Genomic DNA, 23,662 nt, shown 5'->3' with positions numbered 1-23,662 from the left:
ACAACTTTATCTGAGGATTATGTATATGATTTAGCTCATGTAGATTATTTTTGTTAGTAGTGGATATCCTAGGTCGTATATTTTCTATTGAGACTAGTTGATGTGTACCTCCTCGTGTCTTTCCATTGATGGTTTTTATTATGGTGGTAGTTTTGAGATATTCAGTTTCCCTTTTCCCCACCATCTTTTTACCTCCCCTGATTTGAGAAAGACCAAAAATGCAAAGTTTCAAAAGTTGTAGGTGCCACCGACGAGGACAATCCACGAGCCGTGGTCTGAACCCCGGACCGTAGGTAAGGTTCGTGGCTGGCCACACAATAATTCTAGAAAACCCTGACCCACACCAGGACCTACGAAGAGTAGCTGGGACCACGGTCCGTTGTCCAAGGTCATGGATCGTGGTCCTCAATACCCAGTCCCAGACGCCAAATGATGAGATGACAGGACCAACCATAGGTCCATCCACGGTCCTTTGGTCATGCTCGTCCTTGGCCCCGATAGCTTTTTAGTTAGGGGTCGTTTGGTCTTTTCCCCTATGCGTTGGACACCTAAACTATGTTGTTTAACCCTAAACATAGTTGTTTTGGTCAGTTTAACCCTAGTAACTTAATTAGATCTTTACCTAATCGATTATTCTCCAAAATCAATCGATATTTCGAATGAAAGAGGCGACCAAACCCTTTCAAGAATGCAACGAATCTTCTTTAGTACCAACCCTGAAATTGAACGATTCCTCCGTGAAATTCGTCACCAGGTATGTGGGATTTCACTAGTGGGTTCCTTCCATCCACTAGGTCCCTAGAATTCAATGAGATTCTTGATTCCCTATATCTTGTTTAAACTTAGGAGAATTGTTGTGAATTAATGAGTCTGAGTTTTGAACTCATTTAGAGATTTGTTTAGATAGGTTTAGTGTCCTCATATGCCTAAATTGTGCCATGAACTGATAAGAAATCCTTGATTTTCAGGTACATGGGTGGACAAACAAAGAAAGGACATTAATAGGCAAAAAGGACAACACGAGCTGAAAAAGAGATAGGAAAGCAAGCCTGAAGATCGCTGAGAGAACTTGGCAGATTGCCAAGTCACCCTCTTATTGCCTAAATTTATAATATACTGAGCGTGGAACAAGAAGAACTTAGGCGAACTACTTCCTCGATCGGCGACTCATCGACTGCATCAGCAAAGGGAAACCATGTCGCCAAAAGAACTAAATTAGATCAAGGTGAGTTCAGATTGATGGGCTAAAAGACCAAAAAGCACATCGCGGAAGTGATCGGCGATACCGATCTGGATCGCCTAAAATTACAGTTCTTAAAGGAAAGAAATGTGAAGAAGGAAGGCGAGAGAAAAGGATGATCGGCGAGTCACCGAATGGTCGGCGAAGCCCGACTTTCCTCACCGATCGGCCCAAAAATCCACCCCTCAAATTAGTATAAATCGATTTTTGAAAGAGAGAGAAAGCATTCAGAAATTGTGATGAACAAAAGTTAGAGAGCAAAAAACACTGCTATTGTTGATTTCAAGTAATTTTAGCAAGGTTTTTCAATTGGTTTTTGTACTAGAGAAGATACTATTCAGTTTTGACTTTTGAATTTCATTTTACCGAGCTATGGAAAATGTGGCAGGTATTGAATTTCGTCTTTTTACTATGATTGGCTAAACTCTAACCTTGGGGGTTTGACAATGTGACCAACTACTGTGTTTGGCTTAATAGGTGTTACCAATTAGTAAATTGTGGTGTTAATTTGAAGTTGGTCTGAGTTATTATTGTGGTTTAACTTCATTATTCAATGTCTAGTGTGATATACCTGTGAGTTTTGTGCTTGCTTGAGAGAGAAGTATAGAACTAAAGTAGTAATTTGGCATCCTTAGTAGTGGGTCATGATGGTTTTAGCTTGAGAAAGTGAAGCTTGAGATTCAACCTTTGTATCTAGCTCGAGAGTGTAGATTTGATGAGAAAAGTGGGTTGATTACCTTATGGATAGTGTTGAAGTTAGAGAGAATTCAGTGGAAATAGGGTAATTGTTCGAGAGAAAATTGCCTTACTTATAGTCCATTCTACCCACGACGAATTAACTTTATTGGTAATGATGCACACCCGTTAAGTCAAGCTAGGCAGTTGGTTAGTCAATCCCCCAAGTCTTCTCTCGTTATTTGATTGTACCTTGTGGTTTGTTGAAGTTGGTTGGTAACGACATTCTGGATTTTGACTTCTAGACTTTTAAGTGTGGTGTTTGCTCAGCTGAAAAGGTCACCGTCATACTTTCATAGTTGAACTCAAAAGAAAGCTACTCTCTGTGGAATCGACCCTAACTCATCTAGTTGGGTTTATACTGATTTACGATCGTTGACACTTAGGACTGGATGAAGTGTCTTTGAAACTTTAATCAAAATGGCGCCGCTACCGGGGAGTAGCATTGCTTAGAGTTCCTTTATTGAAGTTACAATTGTAAGTTTGTCAGTTGTAATTAAATCAGTTTAGACTGCATTGTGTTAGTACTGGTTGAGCTGAATATAAATAAGGATGAATGAGAAAGAGGTGAATAGTAGCATGGCAGGCCACCGAGATGGCATTGAGGATATTAATAGTGCTTCAACCCAACACAATCGGGAGAAATGGGTGCAATTTGCCTACCATCAACTGATAAGAATGTAATATTTGAGATCACAAGAACAACTCTTCATCTCCTCCAAATGAAGGGACATTTTGGTGGGTTATCTCATGAAGATCTGTATGATCATGTGAGGAATTTCATAGATTTGTGCAGCCCGCTGCCATTCAAGAATGTGCCACAAGAATTAGTCCGGCTTAGACTATTTCCACTATCTTTGACGAGGGAGGCTAGCATGTGGTTGACCGAGCTACCAAAGAATTCTATCATTCGTGGGATGAGGTCATCACGACATTGAATGCAATATTCTTCCCTCCGTCGAGGATGATGAAACTTAGGGATAACATTCAAGGTTTTGAGGTATTGGAGGGTGAACCCATCCATGAAACGTGGTTGAGGTTCAAGAAACTCCTACATCAATGCCTAACTCACGGGCTACCAAACGATTTGCTACTTCAATATTTTTACCGGAGTCTTGATTAGGTTAGTAAAGGAGTGGCTGATCAATTGGTTCGAGGGGGAATAATTTTTAGAGTTGAGGAGGGTTCTTCCTCATGTTATTTAAAGCCAGGGGAGAATAAAGGTTGGAATTCCAAGAGATACGAGGAGGGTTTTCACCCATGCTATTTACAGCTAGGTGGGAATCAATATTGGAATTATAATAAAGGGGAAGAGCAAAGAAGGTACTATCAGGAATGGGCCGAGCAAAGTGATTTTTGGAGAAGAGAGAATGACCGTGAAGAAGACCACACTCAATCGAGTGAGAGTCCGAAGTCAAAAGGGAGTACAAGTAGTCCTCGAGTGAATGACTTACTATCACGTATCATTGACAAAGTGGAAGGTTCAGATGATTTGTTACAAGGGATGAAAGCCAACTTGTCGTCATTGAACAATAGAGTGAACTCTCACGCAGATGCAATCAAGATTCTTGAGGATCAGTTGAGTTTACTTTCAGCACAATTGGAACAAAATATGATGAGGGAAAATATGGACAGAGGTCTAGCTGTGGTTACTCATAGTGGCAAAGTAGTTATGGTGATGTGACATGCAATAGCGAAGCTCAAGTGCATGAAGAAGAGAAGGGAATGGAAAAGAAGAAATACCCATCCATTAAAGCATTGCCAAAGGGTCACAAAAAGATGTGGAAAAACAATATCCAATCCCAAAACCTACGCAACCTCTACCCAAAATATCTCCTCCCTTTCTCCAACGCCTCAAGAAGAAGAATGAGGATGAGAAGTTTATGAAGTTCCTATCGGTGTTCAAGACATTATCGATTAATCTCCCTCTAGTGGAGGCATTGTTGGAAATGCCGGGTTACGCCAAGTTTATGAAGGAGTTAGTCACAAAAAAAAAGCTTGGACTTTGAAACCATTGAAGTTTCTCATAGTTATAGTGCAATTATGACAAATGAGATGATCAAAAAGAAAGAGAACCCCAGAGCTTTCACCATTCCTTGCACCATCGGCATGCTCCAATTTGCCAAGGCCCTATTTGATTTAGAAGGAAGCATCAACCTAATGTCGTACGCAATTTACAAACAACTTGGGTTGGGTGAACCTAAAGGCATGATAATGAGACTCTTAATGGCAGACATATCAATTAAACACCCTGTGGGGATACTATATGACATCTTGGTAAGGTTTGACTGATTCATTTTCCAGGCTGACTTTGTCATCCTTGACTGCGAAATTGATACTGAAATTCCCATTATTCTAGGAAGACCTTTCTTAGCAACGGGGAAGCATTGGTGGATGTTAAAAGTGGGGAATTCAAATTTTGGGTGAACAAGGATGAAGTGAACTTTAATGTATGTAAGTCAATGAAACACCCAAGAGATATTCACATGGTTTCTACTATTGATGTTATTGATGAGGTAGTGGCTAGTGTGAGCCATTTGATGTGTATGAGTGAACCGCTTGAAGCCGTACTTGCCAACTATGATGAGTTTGAAGTCCAAGGCTATGAAGGGGTAGTAGCTGCTATTTTGGGTTTGGGAGTATATTCCAACACCACATTGAAGCTGGACATTGATTTGAAAAACTGGGAAAGTCCTCCTGAAAAGCCATCAACGGAAGAGCCAACGAAGCTTGTGCTGAAAGTACTTCCTCCCCTTCTCCGATATGCTTTATTAGGAGAGAATATTACAATACCCGTAATCATTGCAACTGATTTGCTTGAATGGCAAGTAAAATTTCTCTTAGAGGTATTGAGAAGATATATCAAAGCTATAGAGTGGACTATCGCTGACATAGTGGGTATTGCTCTCGCCATTTGTACCCACAAGATTCAGCTTGATAGTGGATGTAAACTGAGTGTTGAACATCAGAGGAGATTAAACCCATCGATGAAAGAGGTAGTAAAAAAATCAGATAATCAAGTAGTTGGATGGAGGTGTGATCTACCCTATTGCGGATAGAAAATGGGTAAGTCTGATACAATGTGTACCGAAAAAGGGAGGCATCACGGTAGTTCCAAATGACAAAGGGGAGCTTGTGTCTATGAAACCGGTAACCAAAAGGCGAGTATGTATGGATTACCGGAAGTTAAACTCATGGACCGGAAAAGATCATTTCCCCATGCCTTTCATGGATTAAATGCTTGATTGACTATTAGAAAGAGGATGGTATTGCTTTTTGGATGGTTACTCCGGTTATAATCAAATCTTCATCACTCCAGAAGACAAAGAAAAAACTACCTTCACCTGCCCATATGGAACCTTTGCATTCAAACGGATGCAATTCGGGTTGTGTAATGCTCCGACAATATTTCAACGTTGCATGCTTTCTATTTTCACTGACATGGTGGAGGATTCAATGGAAGTCTTCATGGATGACTTCTCGGTTGTAGGTGACACTTTGAAGTGTGTTTAGAACACGGAGAACAAGTTCTCCAAAGATGTGTGGAGACCGATTTGGGTCTTAACTGGGAAAAATGTCGCTTCATGGTTAAGGAAGGGAGAGTTGTTGGTCACAAAGTGTCACAAAAAGGGCTGGAGGTTGATAAAGCAATGATTGAAGTGATCGAGAAGTTACCATCACCAATTTCATTGAAGGGTATTCATAGCTTCTTGGGGCATGCCGGCTTTTACCTGAGGTTTATCAAGGACTTTTCAAAAATTGCACACCCTCTATGCAAACACTTGGAGAAGGAGGTGAAGTTTAACTTTGATGATGCGTGCATGGTGGCCTTTAAGTGCTTGAAAGAAAAATTGATCTCCACTCCGGTTATCATTAGTCCCGATTGGTCTGAACCCTTTGAAGTTATGTGTGATGCAAGTGGCATGACATTAGGCATCGTGTTGGGGCAGAAACACAACAAACTATTTCACCGTACTTACTACGCAAGTAAAACTCTAAACGGTGCTCAAAGTAACTACACAGTGACAGAACAACAATTACTTGCAGTAGTATATGCGTTTGAGAAATTTCGGGCCTACTTGCTAGGCATTAGAGTGGTTGTTCACACTGACCATGCTGCGCTACGTTATTTAATGGCAAAGAAGGATGCTAAGACAAGATTGATAAGGTGGGTGCTATTGTTATAAGAATTTGACTTTGAAGTCGAAGATAGAAAAGGCTGTGAAAATTTTGTGGCTGACCACTTATCGAGATTGGAAGGCAAGGAAAATGACGTGCTGGAGGTAGACATAAATGATGCCTTTCCCGATGAACAAGTATTCACAATAGCTCTCCAACAAACTCCTTGGTATGGTTATTTTGCTAACTATATAGTGTGTGGGTTGATACCGGAAGAACTAAACTTCTATAAAAAAAAAGATTTTGTTTGATGTCAAGAAATACTTTTGGGATGAATCATACTTGTTAAGAGAGTGCGTAGACCATATCATTAGGAGATGTGTTCCGGAAGAAGAATTCTATGATAGTCTCCACGCTTGTCATTCTTCATCGGTTGGGGGTAATCATGTTGGAGTGCACACGGTTGCTAAGATCCTCCAAAGTGGTTACTACTGGCCATCCCTTTACAAGGACGCTCAGGAGTTTTCTAAGAAATGTACGCAATGTCAAAGACAAGGTGGAGCATCCAGAAGACATGAGCTTCCTCTGAAACCGATTTTGGAAGTTGAGTTATTTGATGTTTGGGGAATCGATTTCATGGGTCCATTTGGAAACAAGTACATCTTGGTGGTGGTAGACTATGTTTCTAAGTGGGTGGAAACTGTAGCGTTGCCAATCAACGAAGGGAGAAGTGTTGTTCAGTTCCTAAAACGCTACATTTTCGCTAGGTTTGTCACTCCTCGAGCTATCATTAATGATGGTGGGTCCCACTTTTGCAATAGGCTTTTTACATCAGCATTGAGCAAATATGAGGTGAAGCATAAAGTAGCAACGCCATATCATCCTCAGATAAGTGGCCAAGTGGAAGTTTCAAATAGAGAGATCAAAAATATTTTGGGTAAGATCGTATTTGCAAAAAGGACTAATTTGTCTCGAAAACTAGAAGATGCTCTGTGGGTATATCACACTGCCTACAAGACACCAATCGATATGTCTCCTTATCAACTAGTCTTTGGGAAATCTTTCCATTTACCAATTGAATTGGAGTACAAAGCATTATGGGCATTAAAGGCTCTGAATCTGGACTGGGAAAGAACTTCAAAAGGAAGAGTAGATCAACTCAATGAGTTGGATGAATTCAGGGTTAAGGCCTATGAGAGTTCTTGTCACGACCCAAGGGTACCCCCTAGATGTAACACGGCGTACTTGATCCCGAAGGGGTCTCATACAAGTTCTTATCACAATCATAAACATAAAGTCATAGAAATTATGCGGAATTAAAAAAATTGTTTACAATCGAAGTTTTTCATAAATCATAAATAAAAGTCTGAACATTGTCTCCATAAGCCATCTAATACAATCGAAGTCTCAAAATAGGGTCACAACCCTTACAATCGAAAACTGAAAGTCTAATACAGATGAAAGGAAAGTAACATCAACATAATACTCGTCCTCGGATCCATGAGGACTCACCATAAGCTTTCAGGAAAAGACTATCAAAGCTTGTATCAAGAGAAGGACACTTCAATTGCCGGAACCTACACTTTGTAGAAACATGTAGAAGAAATACGACTGAGTACAAAAATGCACTAAGTATGATAGCCATGCATAAAAAAATCATTGAAAACATGCAAAAAGGGACATTTTAGTTATAAAGCATGCATTTGCTAAGTTTTAGAACCATCATGCACTTTTAGTGTAAAACGCAAGTCACAAGCATATTCTTCATATAAATCAATATAACATAATAGAACCATTTCTTAGGTAACCCTAAGTCATACTTGTGCAATGCGTGAATGGCATCCCATAATACCACCAACACTAAGTATTACTTTTGGACCACCATAGTCCTACATATCATTGTTAACCTCATCATAGTCAATACTCATAGATAAGGAGACTTTCATGTTCATTAACTCACATTAAGGAAAGTCAATCATAGCAACAATCTAATTAACATTCATAATTCATAAGTCATCATAGCATAAGAGAACCACAGTACAACCCCTTTCAAAGTCCACTTGTACCATGCATGAATGAAGTCCCATACCCCCATTCACACTAAGTAGAGCTCCTTGAGAAGTCATAAGTGATAGCCCATGTTCCTTGTTCTTATCACAGTTTGTATTCTTGTCATATAGGTAAAATAGCCATAACCGGCATAGACCATGTGAGCTACATGGAATCCGGTGTCATCTCCACACCGAAAAGAGATGTCCTATTTGCCTAAGGTAGAACTACATGTATTAGGTTTTAGGTGGACCCACTAGCTAAAAGCCTATGTGGGCACATAGTTACGGGATAGGGAGATTGTTTCTGGAAACCCGGCCTATTGTATTGACGGGGGAGCTTCTATCTCATGAGGTTAACTTTAGAAACCCGGCCTATTGTATTGACGGGAGAGTCTTTACCTCATATTCCATATCCACTCGGTGCTAAGCATAATTCCCTTTAAGTTCATGTTAAGTCTTTACTTAATTTCATGTTTATGGAAGAATGCCCTAGCACTCAAACAAACATGGTATCATGGTAGATCATAGATTCAATAGGTGAGAATGGCCTTACAAACTAGAATCATCATTATATGAGTAAACCTTTCACATCATATTCATAGTGTGTTAATGAGAATAGTCTTTCAATCAACACACCTAGATAATCATATTCATAAATACTTCATGCATGTTTGTGTGTAAGGGTATAGGGAAGAAGGATCTTTCAATCAATACCACAATTTACACTATAGCCATAGGATCTTCATACTCATAGTAAATCTTGTAGCACATGCACAATTCTCATAAACTGCACTTCAAGGGTCATGGATCATGATTCATCAATATCTCTAGAATTGCTTCATTGAACATGTATAACAACGTAATTGAAATAATCAATTCATCACATTCATAATAGTATAGCATTGTACTAGTCATTGACCCAAAATCATACTTGGAGATCTAATTTTGGAAAATAGGGAAATTCTTGGATTCATGGGGGACTTTATCATAAAACCACCATAAAACAACAATTCAATTATAATATAAAACAATTAAATCATTGAAATCATTTTTAGGAAGAACCCATGACTTAGATTGAAAACCCTAGGTTTTGGAGAATTACCTACTTTGAAATTGAGAGTTTGAGGGCTTCATGGAAGAAAGCTAACCATGAATCAAGAGTACCATACCTTGATTGAATATTTCCTCACAAATTTGAGTAGGGAAGATGAGTTCTTGAGCCCTAATCTTCAAGTTCTTCTTCTTCTTCAATGGAGGTTTTAGAGAGAGAAATTTTGTGAGGAATATGAAGTTCTTGGGTTTTCTTTTAGATTCTATAAAAGTGACTTAATTGGGGGAAATTTGAGTCTAAAAAGCTTTTATGCTTATTAGTAAAAGAGTAAAATAATGTGGGTTCAATTTTGGAAGAATAACTGAAGACCCTTAGGCTTGAATTTAAAATCAGCCTATAAGCACGTTTTAGTTCACCTAATGCACACCTTAGCTTGCCAAGGGCACTAAGGCGACACACCTATTGGTCCCTTGGCTTGCCTAAATATCCAGAATGCTCCATTATGGAGCATCTCCCATGTTCGATGTGGAGGGCCTTTGGGTGATGTGCCAAGTTGGTTGGCCCGCCCCGACCTAGCTAGCCTTATATTCCAGTAGCTAGGCTGGAGGGGGGGGCTTCCCACTAGGCGAGGGAGGTCCATTTGGCTAGTCGCCAATGGACTTGGGCGATGTTGCTGCCCTATCGCCGAATGGTCCAAAGCAAAAAATTGTTTTCCTTCACTTTTCTTAGGTGATTTAGGCCCTTGCCCTCTTTCTAGACTCTTACCCCATTCATTTGATCTCTAGTTAAGCCTACACATTTCCGGAGTGTTACATTATCTCCGCCTTGGGAACATTCATCCTCAAAAGACGATCTAGGCACCTTAAGGAAGTAAAGACTCAAGACTAGCAGTCCATCATGCATGCAACATAAAAATAATGCACGATTCAAGGGAGGAAACATCAACTCCATCTCAATTACCATCAATCCAACATAAGGAAGTAGGAACTGCATCTACCAACCCAAAATGCATGAAGTTCAACATTTCTCATGCTCATAGGAGGAACTACCTTCTCCAACACAACATTAATGGACCCAATATGCCATGTCATAAAAGACTAACACATGTTCATCAATTCGTCCCATGAAGTCAAATAGGCAACATCATACAAAAATGCACAACAACATCACAAATACATAATTTATGGAACTCATTTTATTACTAAATTTGAATTCTTTTCAAGAACATGCATAACATAAGGAAATCATAGAAAAACACATTTATCATACATGACTCCCAAAACTAGGAACTCAAGAAGAACTACTTACCTCAAGCTTGAGTAGGAGTAGAAGGAAAAAGATGATGATAACGGGACTTTATATCGGCCTCGGCCTTCCATATAGCACCCTCAACTAAATAATTCCTCCATAGAACCTTCACGGAAGCTATTTCCTTATTTCTCAACCTTTTAACTTGTTGGTCCAAGATTTTGACCGGAACTTCCTCATAGGAAAGGTTCTTATCAACCCCCAATCCTTCTAAGGGGATAATGTCTACCGGGTCAACTATGCACTTCTTAAGCATGGAAACATGACAAACCGGGTGAGCCAGAGCTAATTCATTCGGCAAGTCTAACTCATATGCAACTTTCCCAACATGTCTCAAGATTTGATATGGGCCGACAAACCGGGGACTAACCTTCCCTTTTTTTCCAAACCTCATCACAACTTTCATAGGTGAGATTTTCATGTAGACCCAATCATTAACTTCAAATTCTAAATCCCTTCTTCTGATATCGACATAATACTTTTGCCAACTTTGAGCCGTTCTCAACCTCTCTTTAATGAGTCAAACTTTCTCAATGGCCTCATAAACTAATTGAGGACCAGTAAGAGCAATTTAACCTACTTCAAACTAACCAACCGGAGACCTACATCTCCTACCATACAAAGCTTCAAAAGGAGCCATGGCAATGTTTGAGTGGTAACTATTATTGTAGGCAGACTCTATTAATGGTAGATGGTCATCCCAATTACCCTTGAAGTCTATTACACATTCTCTCAACATATCCTCCAAGGTTTGGATGGTACGTTCCGCTTGCCCATCGGTTTGGTGAAGAAAAGCCATGCTAAGCTTAACTTTAGTACCAAGCCCTTTTTGGAATGACTTCCAAAAGTGTGTAGTAAATTGAGTACCCCGATTTGAAATAATCGACAAGGGAACCCCATGTAACTTCACTATCTCCTTGATATACAATTTGGCATAGTATTCCGCCGAAAAGAAAACCTTGACGGGAATGAAATGGGCTGATTTTGTCATTCCATCTACAATGACCCAAACGGAATCATGTTGCCTTCGGGTACGAGCCAATCCCACAACAAAATCCATATTCACCTCCTCCCACTTCCAAGTGGGAATATCTATATCTTGGGACAAGCCTCCCGGCTTTAGATGCTCGGCCTTAACTTGTGGATAGTTCAAACACTTGGCTACAAAACCCGCTATATCCCTATTCATACCATTCCACCAATAGGCTTCCCGTTGATCACGGTACATCTTGGTGGTGTCACTCATTAAATCCCATTAAGACGGACAGGCACCCGATGCCCTAAAGGCCCGACAGAACCAAGATGTAACCTGTGCTTACTATGCATATAACTATGACAATCTTAAAGTTGTGACAAGTTCACTTGGGATGCAACGATAAGAACCAACATAAGTACACCCAAAACTTATATACAAGACTTGGCCGTTGAGGTCACAACTTTCTAAGACACACTTGAACCATATACATTAGTCTACAAAGCTTCTAAAAGATAGAAAACCTTAGAGTAGGTCGGGACAAACCCTGCCTTACCCTTAACTACTATACAATACCAAAATGAATCTACCAAGGACTAAGTAAAACTCTGAATCAACCTGGAGCTCACCAAAAGTAGTTAAGTGTCGTGTTATCCTATTGAGAAGGTCTACTAGCTGGAGTACCTGTGCCTGCAGCATGAAATGCAGCGTCCCCCGCGAGGGACGTTAGTATGAAAAATTGAACTGAATATGTAAGGCAATAACATATATTAAATAATAGTTCGAATAAAACCAAGTATCAATATATTTGTGCATATATCATAACAGAACACCACCTTTGTTAACTCTTCTGGGATCAGGTATGTTACATAATTTTCTTTACCTTTCTGTGTGTTACGATCTTTATAAGGCATGTGATACAAATGACCAGCTGATCAGTGGTAGAAGAGGATGACCCATGCTAGGAATTTTAACCCTGGGATGCGGTCCTCATAATTACACAAATTGGGAACGGCCCATGCTAGGCTTTCGCCCCTGAGCTACCACCCTTCTATACCAATTCAGATCGGCCCATACTAGGCTTTCGCCCTTGAGCTGCCACCCTTATATACCAATTGGGATTGACCCATGCTAGGCATTTGCCCCTGGGCTGCCAACCATAATTATACAGATTGCTTCACTTAAATTCTTTAATCTTTGAGATTGTTGTTTTGGTGGTCATAATCATTTTTGATAATTGGAACTACGAATCAGTAGTAAAAGACATGAAAATAATACTTCAAGGTAGTAACAATGACATAAGGGGCTATGTAACATCAATGCATTACTTGTGAGCTTATATGACATGACTTCAACTAATTAAGATGAGGATTCACCAAACTTGCTTTTACAAATACCATTGCTATACCAGCACATAGGAAGATAATTACACAAGTATACAGTAGTGAACATATAATGAAGTAATTCTATACACTAAGGAGAGGGGGTAATATTGATATCTATTTGGAGATTGTACACTGTCACTACATTTCCTTTTCTAGGAATAGAACTTAGGAAATTCACTTATTAATATTAATGACAAGTATCAGATTCCATGCCGAAGAATATTGAATCGAATAGCCTTACATACCTTTTCCTCTGACCAATACAACTATCACAATTCAGCCTCCCCTTTTATGTTTTAATCTACAATATAAGTCATGATAAACTAAAATTAGTAGCTATCACACCATGAGCCCCATAAAACATTAGTTAACTTTAACAGATAATAAGCTCATATAGCCCTTGAAATAATGTGTATCACTACACCCTCCTTCTTTACCCAATACATACATTATATATGCTTTTCCAAGATTACCCAAGCTGCATCAACAACAATACACATAAATCAACCTCAAATATTATTTATCATACAACCAATTATTCAACTCACCACCCCCTTGAGTTCTTTATAACATCACACCCCATAATTCTTCACTCAAACTCATACATAAAGAGGAAGAAAATGGAGCAGTCACCTTACCTCAATTTCTACAACTTTTCCTTATAGCTAGAATTCCTCTAGAACTTCAACTTCCCTTTACACTTAAACCAAAAAAGTAGCAAAAAGTATTTTAATAATTAAGAAAACTGAGCAATAGCTTGTGGGAACTTTTGCCTTGTACTTATAATTAATCTTGAATAACATGTTTTGTAGTCTTCCATTGGAGAATTTAGCTAAATCCATAAGTGTTTCTCTTACTTTGGTTTGCAGATATGAGGGTTTCTTCAAGAACCCTAAAAGAAATTATTAGGCTGCTCTTGAGAGAAAAGAGAGAGATAGCTGAAGTAAATTGTGAATTTTGTGTGTTAAAATGAGTGTAAAGATCAGCTCATATTGGGTTTATATGGAGAGCTTTCTTTACCATAAAAAATAATCCTCTAGAACCTCACTTTTTTGGTCCATTTTCCGCCACTAATTGGTCTAGTAGGTGATGCACCTGCTTATGTACATCAAGCAGCTCAAAAGGTCAAACTAGGTGATTCACCTACTTGCTTTCACTTCAGTTTAAATATATTGGGCCTTGACAGATTTGGCTGCTGGACTTTAATTTCATTTTCCTTTTATTTAACTTAGTTTGGGCCTCAAGTGAGTCCATTAGCATAGGCCCAAATCTGATCCATAAACCTTGGCCTTTTTAACTAGATCCATATAGCTCAAGTACGTGATGCACCTACTTGGTTCTTTGGACTGGTCAATAAGTCAAAGTAGGTGATGCACTTACTTGTCACCTACTAGCTTAGTTAAGTCAAACAAGCAACTCACTTATTTAATTCCATTTTCTAAATATTAATCCCTCTTACTTTAACTTAGCACTTAACTTTCAACTTTAAGCTCAATTACCACTTTACTGTTTCGAGTTTAAATACTCTCGTTGGAGTTAACTTGCAGTACAAATGCCGAAACGTGCAGGGCATCACATCACCTTCCGTGATAGTTTAAACCAACACTAATCATATAATAAACATGGTCTCTCACCTATTGTCACGACCCAAGCCTAGGGCCTAGACGTGAGATGGCGAATGAGGAACCCGAAGGAACCCCAAACAAGCCTCTCAAACTTGTCATCACACTTCATCGGTCGCGGAACTACAATCACCATTAATTAACGGGAAATAGGGACTAAGGGCAAACCATTTCAAAAAGACATCATAGAACAAGAGTCAAGCTCATTTACAAAATACTTGTCCAACGCACACCTCTACATACATAGATAGGACGGGGGCCATGACATACTACCGGCTCCCCTCATAGTCAAAATACAATTGCAAGCTAAAGTCTCAAAACATAGGAGTAGGAAACATAACATAGCCCTTGAATCATTGAGGACTCACCAACAAACTCGGATAAGCACCGTACAAGCCACGTGAATGGAGAGAAGGATCAAGAGTAGCTCCGGTCCCTATATGGTGACATCATGTAGGCAAAATATGTGTTAGTACTAGGACTGTACTAAGTACGCGGGGTGCAACACAACAATAGACAAGGACACAATCGAAATACAAGAAATAGTTTCATAGGCATTATGAATAACAATATGAGGATGCATGATCAAAGTGAAGTCAAAACATGTTTAAGTAAATCTATACTAATAGTAGATATCATATGTGTATGCATGATCCAACCAATCTATAACCCCAACTTAGGATGGGGGATGTCGTTCACACATGGACACCCTGGTGGCAAGGTATAAACCCCTCACATGGTTGATGTTGGTCACACCCCAAGCATCCTAGGTGGTGAGATATAAACCTCTCACATGGTTGTCCGGTTCTTTTCCCCCGTACTGGGCATGGTCATGCAACACTTTATAGAGGAAATTCCCAGTAGGCTCGAATGCAATCTCACGTATGGAATGAACATATACACAAGCTTAGTTTGTCATCAACACATCTCTGGATTGCCATACATCTCATAACTCAAGCTTGAAAGCATCAATTCATCAATTCTCCATAGTTGGACATTTTGTCAAACACCTTGAAGGCATGTAATGGAATCAAAGAGCATGGAAAATAGGGTAGTAATTATGCAGCCAAACCAGTGAACAACCTACAACAACACCTTTTAACACCCACAATACCACATGAAAATCTCCACATCCATTCCAAATTTAGATTCAAGTTCTAGAGTCACAACATGCTCAAAACAATCACTTTTCATGTTTAAAATTCAATGTGCAGGAAATTATTACAAAGAAAAAGACTAATTTATAATCTTAACTTAAACCATGAATTAGTGAGTAGAATAGAGTCTAGGCACTATGGGTGGAAGGACCCATGAGTTCAACACCACATACCTTGAGTTTTTATGAAGGTCTTGAGAGTGTCTTCAATGGAAGCTTGGAACTTGGAGCAAGAGTCTCTTCAATCTTGGGGAATGTTTTGGATTAGGGTTCTTGAGAGAACTTGAGATAAAATGTGTCTAAGTATGGGAGAGGTGTTTTGGAAAATGTTTTAGAGATGGGAATTGAACTAATGGTATATAGGAAATAACATATGCCCTTTGGAAAAATGGTCCAACACTAAGTAAAAAAAATGAGGCGGGTGAACAGTAAAAACGCTCACTGGAAATTGCATTTTCTGCCAGACAAATTTTACGAAAATGGGCATAACTTCTTCGTCCGAACTCCAAATGAGGTGAAACGAAGTGCGTTAGGTAGCTAACTCCAAGGGCTTTCCATGGATATGTTATGGGCCACCCAATTATTTGTGTTCAAGGAGATATGATCCTCCAAAGTAGACCCTAGAAAAAGGCTTCACTTGAAAATTTCGGATTTTGATACGGTTGCTCTAAAATTTGGGTTAGACCCATTTCCCACTCAATTTGACCCCCTAAACAAGAATATGAAGTCGGATTTTCGAAAAATGAAACAGATTTTTTTTTGATATAGCTAAAGAAGTTTCCGGTAACTTCCGAAGCACATTTTTAAGAACCTCTTGGGTCATTTCAATATCTCCCCTTTGGGAACATTCGTCCCCGAATGTGGAAGAGACGTACAAGGCAAGACTTAGTAAGAACATATCAGCCCCAACATGAATGCAAAAATTTTATTTAAACATCACTTCAAGATTTCAAAACTTAGTATAAAACATCCATAACTCATCAATTTAAACATATATGCACATTAATGATTCAGGGGCTGAAATGTAAGACTCAATGGAGTACAAAGGACTTGATTTAATACCTTAGGCTTGAGTGGAGTTGAATAGATAAGGATAACGTCTTTGCATGTCCGCTTCGGCTTCCCAAGTAGCACTCTCCACTTGTTGATTTCTCCAAAGCACCTTAACGGACGCCACTTCTTTGTTCCTCAACCGTTTAACTTGTCTATCTAAGATCTGAACCGGGACTTCTTCATACGTCAAATTATCTTCTACAACACCCACAACCTCAAGAGGTACAATAGCGTTAGGATCACCAACACATTTCCTCAACATCGATACATGGAATACCGGATGAACTAATTCCATCTCCTTGGGCAACCCCAACTCATAGGCTACTTTACCAACCCTTCTTATTATCTCATAAGGACCGACATACCTAGGACTTAATTTCCCCTTCTTACCAAAACGAACCACACCTTTCATTGGAGAAACTTTCAAATAAACCCAATCACCCACTTTGAATTCAAGATCCCGTCTCCTCACATCGGCATAAGACTTTTGACGACTTTGGGCTGTTTTCAACCTCTCCCTAATCATCCTTACCTTCTCAAGAGCATCCATGACCAGATCCGGACCCAACAAGGCCACCTCTCCAACTTCAAACCACCCAACCGGTGACCTACACCGTCTACCATAAAGTGCCTCAAAAGGAGCCATACCGATACTAGAATGATAACTATTGTTGTATGCAAATTCAATCAAAGGAAGATGATCATCCCAACTACCTTTCAACTCCAATACACAAGCTCTAAGCATATCCTCCAAGGTTTGAATTGTTCTTTCGGCTTGGCCATCCGTTTGAGGGTGGAAGGCCGTGCTAAGCTTTACCTTTGTACCAAGACCCCTTTGGAATGACTTCCAAAAGTGAGAAGTGAATTGGGCACCACGATCCGAGATGATAGACAAAGGAATCCCATGCAACCTTACCAATTCATGAATGTACAACTTGGCATACTCTTCAGCCCCGTAAGTAGTTTTAACCGGTAGGAAATGAGCCGACTTTGTCATCCGATCAACCACCACCCAAACCGAATCAAAGCCTCTTCTAGCCTTGGGTAAGCCCACTACAAAATCCATGTTGATTTCTTCCCACTTCCAAGTAGGTATCTCAATGTCTTGAGTTAGGCCACCCGGCCTTTGATGTTCGGCCTTGACTTGTTGACAACTATGGCAACCCGAAACAAATTTTGCAATGTCCTTCTTCATACCGCCCCACCAATACACATCCCTCAAGTCTCTATACATCTTTGTTGACCCCGGATGAATAGAATAAAAAGAATTATGAGCCTCATCAAGGATTCTTTCCCTCACACCATCCACACAAGGAACACATAATCTACCTTGGTACCTAAGGGCACCATCTCCCCCTTGGGAGAAAACCTCCACCTTACCACTACTCACCGAAGCCTTTAATTCTACCAAAGAAGGATCAAGATCTTGCTTGACTATCACCTCATCAACCAAGGAAGACCTTGAACCATCAACAACAACTACTCCTCCACTATCCACCCCTTCTAACCTAACTCCCAATTTGGCCAACCGATGGACCTCCTTAGCCAACTCTTTACTACCTTCCTCCACATGAGCCAAGCTACCCATGGACACTCTACTCAATGCATCCGCCACCACATTAGCTTTCCCCGGATGATAGTGAACACTCATATCATAATCCTTAAGGAATTCTAACCACCTCCTTTGTCTCAAGTTAAGATCTTTTTGCGTGAACACATATTGGAGATTCTTATGGTCGGTGAAGATATCAACATGCACCCCATACAAATAATGACGCCAAATCTTTAAAGCAAAAACCACGGCGGCCAATTCAAGATCATGGGTTGGGTAATTTTTTTCATGAACCTTAAGTTGCCTAGAAGCATAGGCTATAACCTTACCACTTTGCATCAACACACAACCCAAACCAATACGGGAAGCATCACAATAAACAACAAAACCTTCTAACCCATCCGGAAGTGACAAAATAGGAGCGGACACAAGCCTTTCTTTCAAAGTTTGGAAGCTTTCCTCACACTCATCCGACCACACAAATTTAGCCTTCTTTTGAGTCAACTTAGTCATAGGAGAAGCAAGAGAAGAAAACCCTTCCACAAATCTCCTATAATAACCCGCTAAACCCAAGAAACTCCTTATATCCGACGGGGTCAAAGGTCTAGGCCAATTCCTAATAACATCGGTCTTCTTAGGATCCACCTTAATACCATCCCCCGACACCACATGGCCTAGGAAAGCAACTTCCTTCAACCAAAACTCACACTTTTCATATTTAGCGTACAACTTCTCTTCCCTCAATCTTTGGAGTACAACCCTCAAGTGACCCTTGTGCTCTTCCTCACCCCGAGAATAGATCAAGATGTCATCTATAAACACCACCACAAAAGAATCAAGGTAGGGTTTGAAAACCCTATTCATCAAATCCATAAAGAGAGCCGGAGCATTAGTCAACCCGAAAGACATCACCACAAACTCATAGTGCCCATACCTAGTACGAAAGGCCGTCTTGAGAATATCACACTCCCTCACCTTCACTTGATGATACCCTGACCGAAGATCAATCTTAGAGAAGTGACTAGCCCCATGCAATTGGTCAAATAAATCGTCAATCCTTGGAAGAGGATACCTATTCTTGACGGTGACCCTATTAAGTTGTCGATAATCAATACACATTCTAAGAGACCCATCTTTCTTCTTCACAAACAAAACCGGAGCACCCCAGGGAGAATGACTAGGTCTAATAAACCCCTTCTCTAACAAATCTTTTAATTGCTCTTTCAACTCTTTCAACTCCGCCGGGGCCATACGGTAAGGGGGGATAGAAATAGGTTGAGTATCGGGAAGGAGGTCTATACCAAGATCTATCTCCCTTTCGGGAGGGACACCGGGAAGGTCTTCTGGGAAGACATCTAGAAACTCATTAACAACCGGAATAGACTCAATAGGAGGGACTTTAGACTCCACATCATTGACTCTCACAATATGGTACAAGCACCCTTTGGAAATCAACCTATGGGCTTTAATGCAAGAAATGAATTTCCCCTTCACCACAACATCCCGGCTCTCCCACTCAAGGACGGGTTCATTAGGAAATCGGAACTTGACTTTACGAGTCCTACAATCAATAGAAGCATAATATGCATGCAACCAATCCATCCCAAGAATAACATCAAAATCCACCATGTTCAACTCAACAAGATCACAAGGCAACAACTTATTTAATATGCAAACCGGACAATTTCTATACACTTTTCTAGCAACAATAGAGACACCAATGGGAGTGGATACTTCATATGACTCATGCAACAATTCCGACTCGACATGAAATTTTCTAGCAACTAAGGGGGTAACAAAGGAAAGGGTGGCACCCGGATCAATCAAAGTATAAACATCAAGATCAAAGATTTGCAACATACCGGTCACCACATCCGGAGTCTCATTAACACCTTGTCTACCATGCAAAGCATAAAATCGATTGTCCCTTGGGGCACCACTTTGAGAAGCACCTCTACCCAAAGGAGTAGTGTTAGCACTTCGGACCTTGTTGCGGATCTTGGGACATTCAAACCTCTTATGACCCACTTCTCCACATTCAAAGCAAGCACCCGAACCCTTCATGCAAGGACCACCATGCTTCCTCCCACACTTAGGGCATACATCCATAGAACCCACTTCACCTCCCCCTTGAGGTCTAGGAACATTGATAGCAAATCCCCGGTTGACATGAGGGTTTCCTCGGCCTTGATGAAATCTAGCACCCTTAGGGAACCTATTCTCCAATCGGGCCCTCTTGGCCTCGTGCCCCCTTCTCTTCCTCAATTTCTCCTCCTCCATTTGCTCGGCATAAGTCATCAACCGAGACAAATCCATATCTCCAATGAGCATAGCGGACCGACACTCCTCACTAACCAAGTCGGATACACCCATCACAAATTTGTTCATCCTCGACCTAGAGTCGGCCACCAAGTGAGGTGCATACTTGGAGAGTTGGACAAATTTGAGGGCATACTCCCTCACACTCATAGCTCCTTGCTTCAAGTTCATGAACTCCACCAACTTTGCCTCCCTAAGCTCAAGAGGGAAGAACCTATTAAGGAAAGCAAGTTTAAACTCCTCCCACAACACCACATAGCCATTACCTTTCTCACCCTTCCATTGATCAAACCAAATTTGAGCAACCCCCTTGAGTTGGTAGGCCGCCAATTCCGCCTTCTCACAAGCACCAACATCCATAATGGTCAAGATTTTGCATACCTCATCGATGAACTCTTGCGGGTCCTCATCCACCTTTGAACCATGGAAGACCGGAGGGTTCATCCTCATGAAATCTCTCACCCTTTCCCCCGGGGTGGTAGTTCGAGGAGCTTGGGCTCCTTGTTGCACTTGGTTAGCTACCACTTGTGCAAGCATGGTGAGTGCATCACGGAGCTCACCATTGGTGGGTGGCTCTTCCGGTGATCGGGCCCGTCTTCCCCTCATGTTTGGCATGATGATCTAGCAATCCAAAGAACAAGCGTTAGGGAGGAATCACCTTATCGCACTCTAAGCACGACATAGAACATGAAGAAGGGAAACCTTTCCTAAAACGTTTTGTAGCCTCCCATTCATAGTCGTGGCGCGCTTCACAACCATGATTAGGACTCTACTCAACGCGGTGTGTTGGACTCCGAGGATTTAACAACCTAGTGCTCTGATACCAAGCTTGTCACGACCCAAGCCTAGGGCCTAGACGTGACATGGCGAATGAGGAACCCGAAGGAACCCCAAACAAGCCTCTCAAACTTGTCATCACACTTCATCGGTCGCGGAAGTACAATCAACATTAATTAACGGGAAATAGGGACTAAGGGCAAACCATTTCAAAATGACATCATAGAACAAGAGTCAAGCTCATTTACAAAATACTTGTCCAACGCACACCTCTACATACATAGATAGGACGGGGGCCATGACATACTACCGGCTCCCCTCATAGTCAAAATACAATTGCAAGCTAAAGTCTCAAAACATAGGAGTAGGAAACATAACATAGCCCTCGAATCATTGAGGACTCACCAACAAACTCGGATAAGCACCGTACTAGCCACGTGAATGGAGAGAAGGATCAAGAGTAGCTCCGGTCCCTACATGGTGACATCATGTAGGCAAAATATGCGTTAGTACTTGGAATGTACTAAGTATGCGGGGTGCAACACAACAATAGACAAGGACACAATCGAAATACAAGAAATAGTTTCATAGGCATTATGAATAACAATATGAGGATGCATGATCAAAGTGAAGTCAAAACATGTTTAAGTAAATCTATACTAATAGTAGATATCATATGTGTATGCATGATCCAACCAATCTATAACCCCAACTTAGGATGGGGGATGCCGTTCACACCCGGACACCCTGGTGGCAAGGTATAAACCCCTCACATGGTTGATGTTGGTCACACCCCAAGCATCCTAGGTGGTGAGATATAAACCTCTCACATGATTGATGTTGGTCACACCCCAAACATCCTAGGTGGTGAGATATAAACCTCTCACATAGTTGTCCGGTTCTTTTCCCCCGGACCGGGCATGGTCATGCAACACTTTATGTAGGAAATTCCCAGTAGGCTCTAATGCAATCTCACGTATGGAATGAACATATACACAAACTTAGTTTGTCATCAACACATCTCTGGATTGTCATTTATCTCATACCTCAAGCTTTAAAGCATCAATTCATCAATTCTCCATAGTTGGACATTTTGTCAAACACCTTGAAGGCATGTAATGGAATCAAAGAGCATGAAAAACAGGGTGGTAGTTATGCAGCCAAACCAGTGAACAACCTACAACAACACCTTTTAACACCCACAATACCACATGAAAATCTCCATATCCATTCCAAATTTAGATTCATGTTCTAGTGTCACAACATGCTCAAAACAATCACTTTTCATGTTTAAAATTCAATGTGCAGGAAATTATTACAAAGAACAAGACTAATTAATGAATCTTAACTTAAACCATGAATTAGTGAGTAGAATAGAGTCTAGGCACTATGGGTGGAAGGACCCATGAGTTCAACACCACATACCTTGAGTTCTTATGAAGGTCTTGAGAGTGTCTTCAATGGAAGCTTGGAACTTGGAGCAAGAGTCTCTCCAATCTTGAGGAAGGTTTTGGATTAGGGTTCTTGAGAGAACTTGAGAGAAAATGTGTCTACGTATGGGAGAGGTGTTTTGGGAAATGTTTTAGAGATTGGAATTGAACTAATGGTATATAGGAAATAACATATGCCCTTTGGAAAAATGGTCCAACACTTGGAAAAAAAATGAGGCGGCTGAACAGTAAAAACGCTCACTGGAAATTGCATTTCCTGCCGGACAGATTTTACGAAAATGGGCATAACTTCTTGATCCAAACTCCGAATGAGGTAAAACAAAGTGCGTTAGGTAGCTAACTCCAAGGGCTTTTCATGGATATGTTATGGGCCACCTAATTATTTGTGTGCTAGGATATATGACCCTCCAAAGTAGACCCTCGAAAAAGGCTTCACTTGGAAATTTCGGATTTTGATACGGTTGCTCTAAAATTTGGGTTAGACCCATTTCCCACTCAATTTGACCCCCTAAACAAGAATATGAAGTCGAATTTTCAAAAAACGAAACGAATTTTTTTTGTTATAGCTAAACAAGTTTCCGGTAACTTCCGAAGCACATTTTTAAGAACCTTTTGGGTCATTTCAGTTCAGTTCCTGAAATGCTAAATCTTTGCACGATTTGGTACTCCTCGGGCTATTATTAGTGATGGGGGATCCTACTTTTGCAATAGGTGGTTCTCAACTGCATTGAGTAAATATGGAGTAAAACACAAAGTAGCAACTTCGTATCATCCCTAAACGAGTGGCCAAGTTGAAGTGTCAAATCGAGAGATCAAAAGCATCTTTGCCAAGATAGTGAATGCTAATAGGACTGATTGGTCTCGAAAGCT

General features: G+C 40.5%; 1 protein-coding gene across 1 annotated transcript; it reads left to right on the top strand.

The window, feature by feature from the left end:
* The first annotated feature begins 5,559 nt into the window (after positions 1 to 5,559).
* Positions 5,560 to 8,283, top strand: LOC125877445 (uncharacterized). Its single transcript, XM_049558737.1, has 3 exons — positions 5,560 to 6,143; positions 6,469 to 7,276; positions 8,275 to 8,283. Exons 1-3 carry the CDS (start codon positions 5,560 to 5,562, stop codon positions 8,281 to 8,283), a joined length of 1,401 nt encoding a protein of 466 aa, XP_049414694.1.
* Positions 8,284 to 23,662: the final 15,379 nt, after the last annotated feature.

The sequence above is a fragment of the Solanum stenotomum genome, chromosome 9, assembly GCF_019186545.1.
Source record: "Solanum stenotomum isolate F172 chromosome 9, ASM1918654v1, whole genome shotgun sequence".
Lineage (NCBI taxonomy): Eukaryota > Viridiplantae > Streptophyta > Magnoliopsida > Solanales > Solanaceae > Solanum > Solanum stenotomum.
This window is presented reverse-complemented; position numbering and strand designations above follow the sequence as displayed.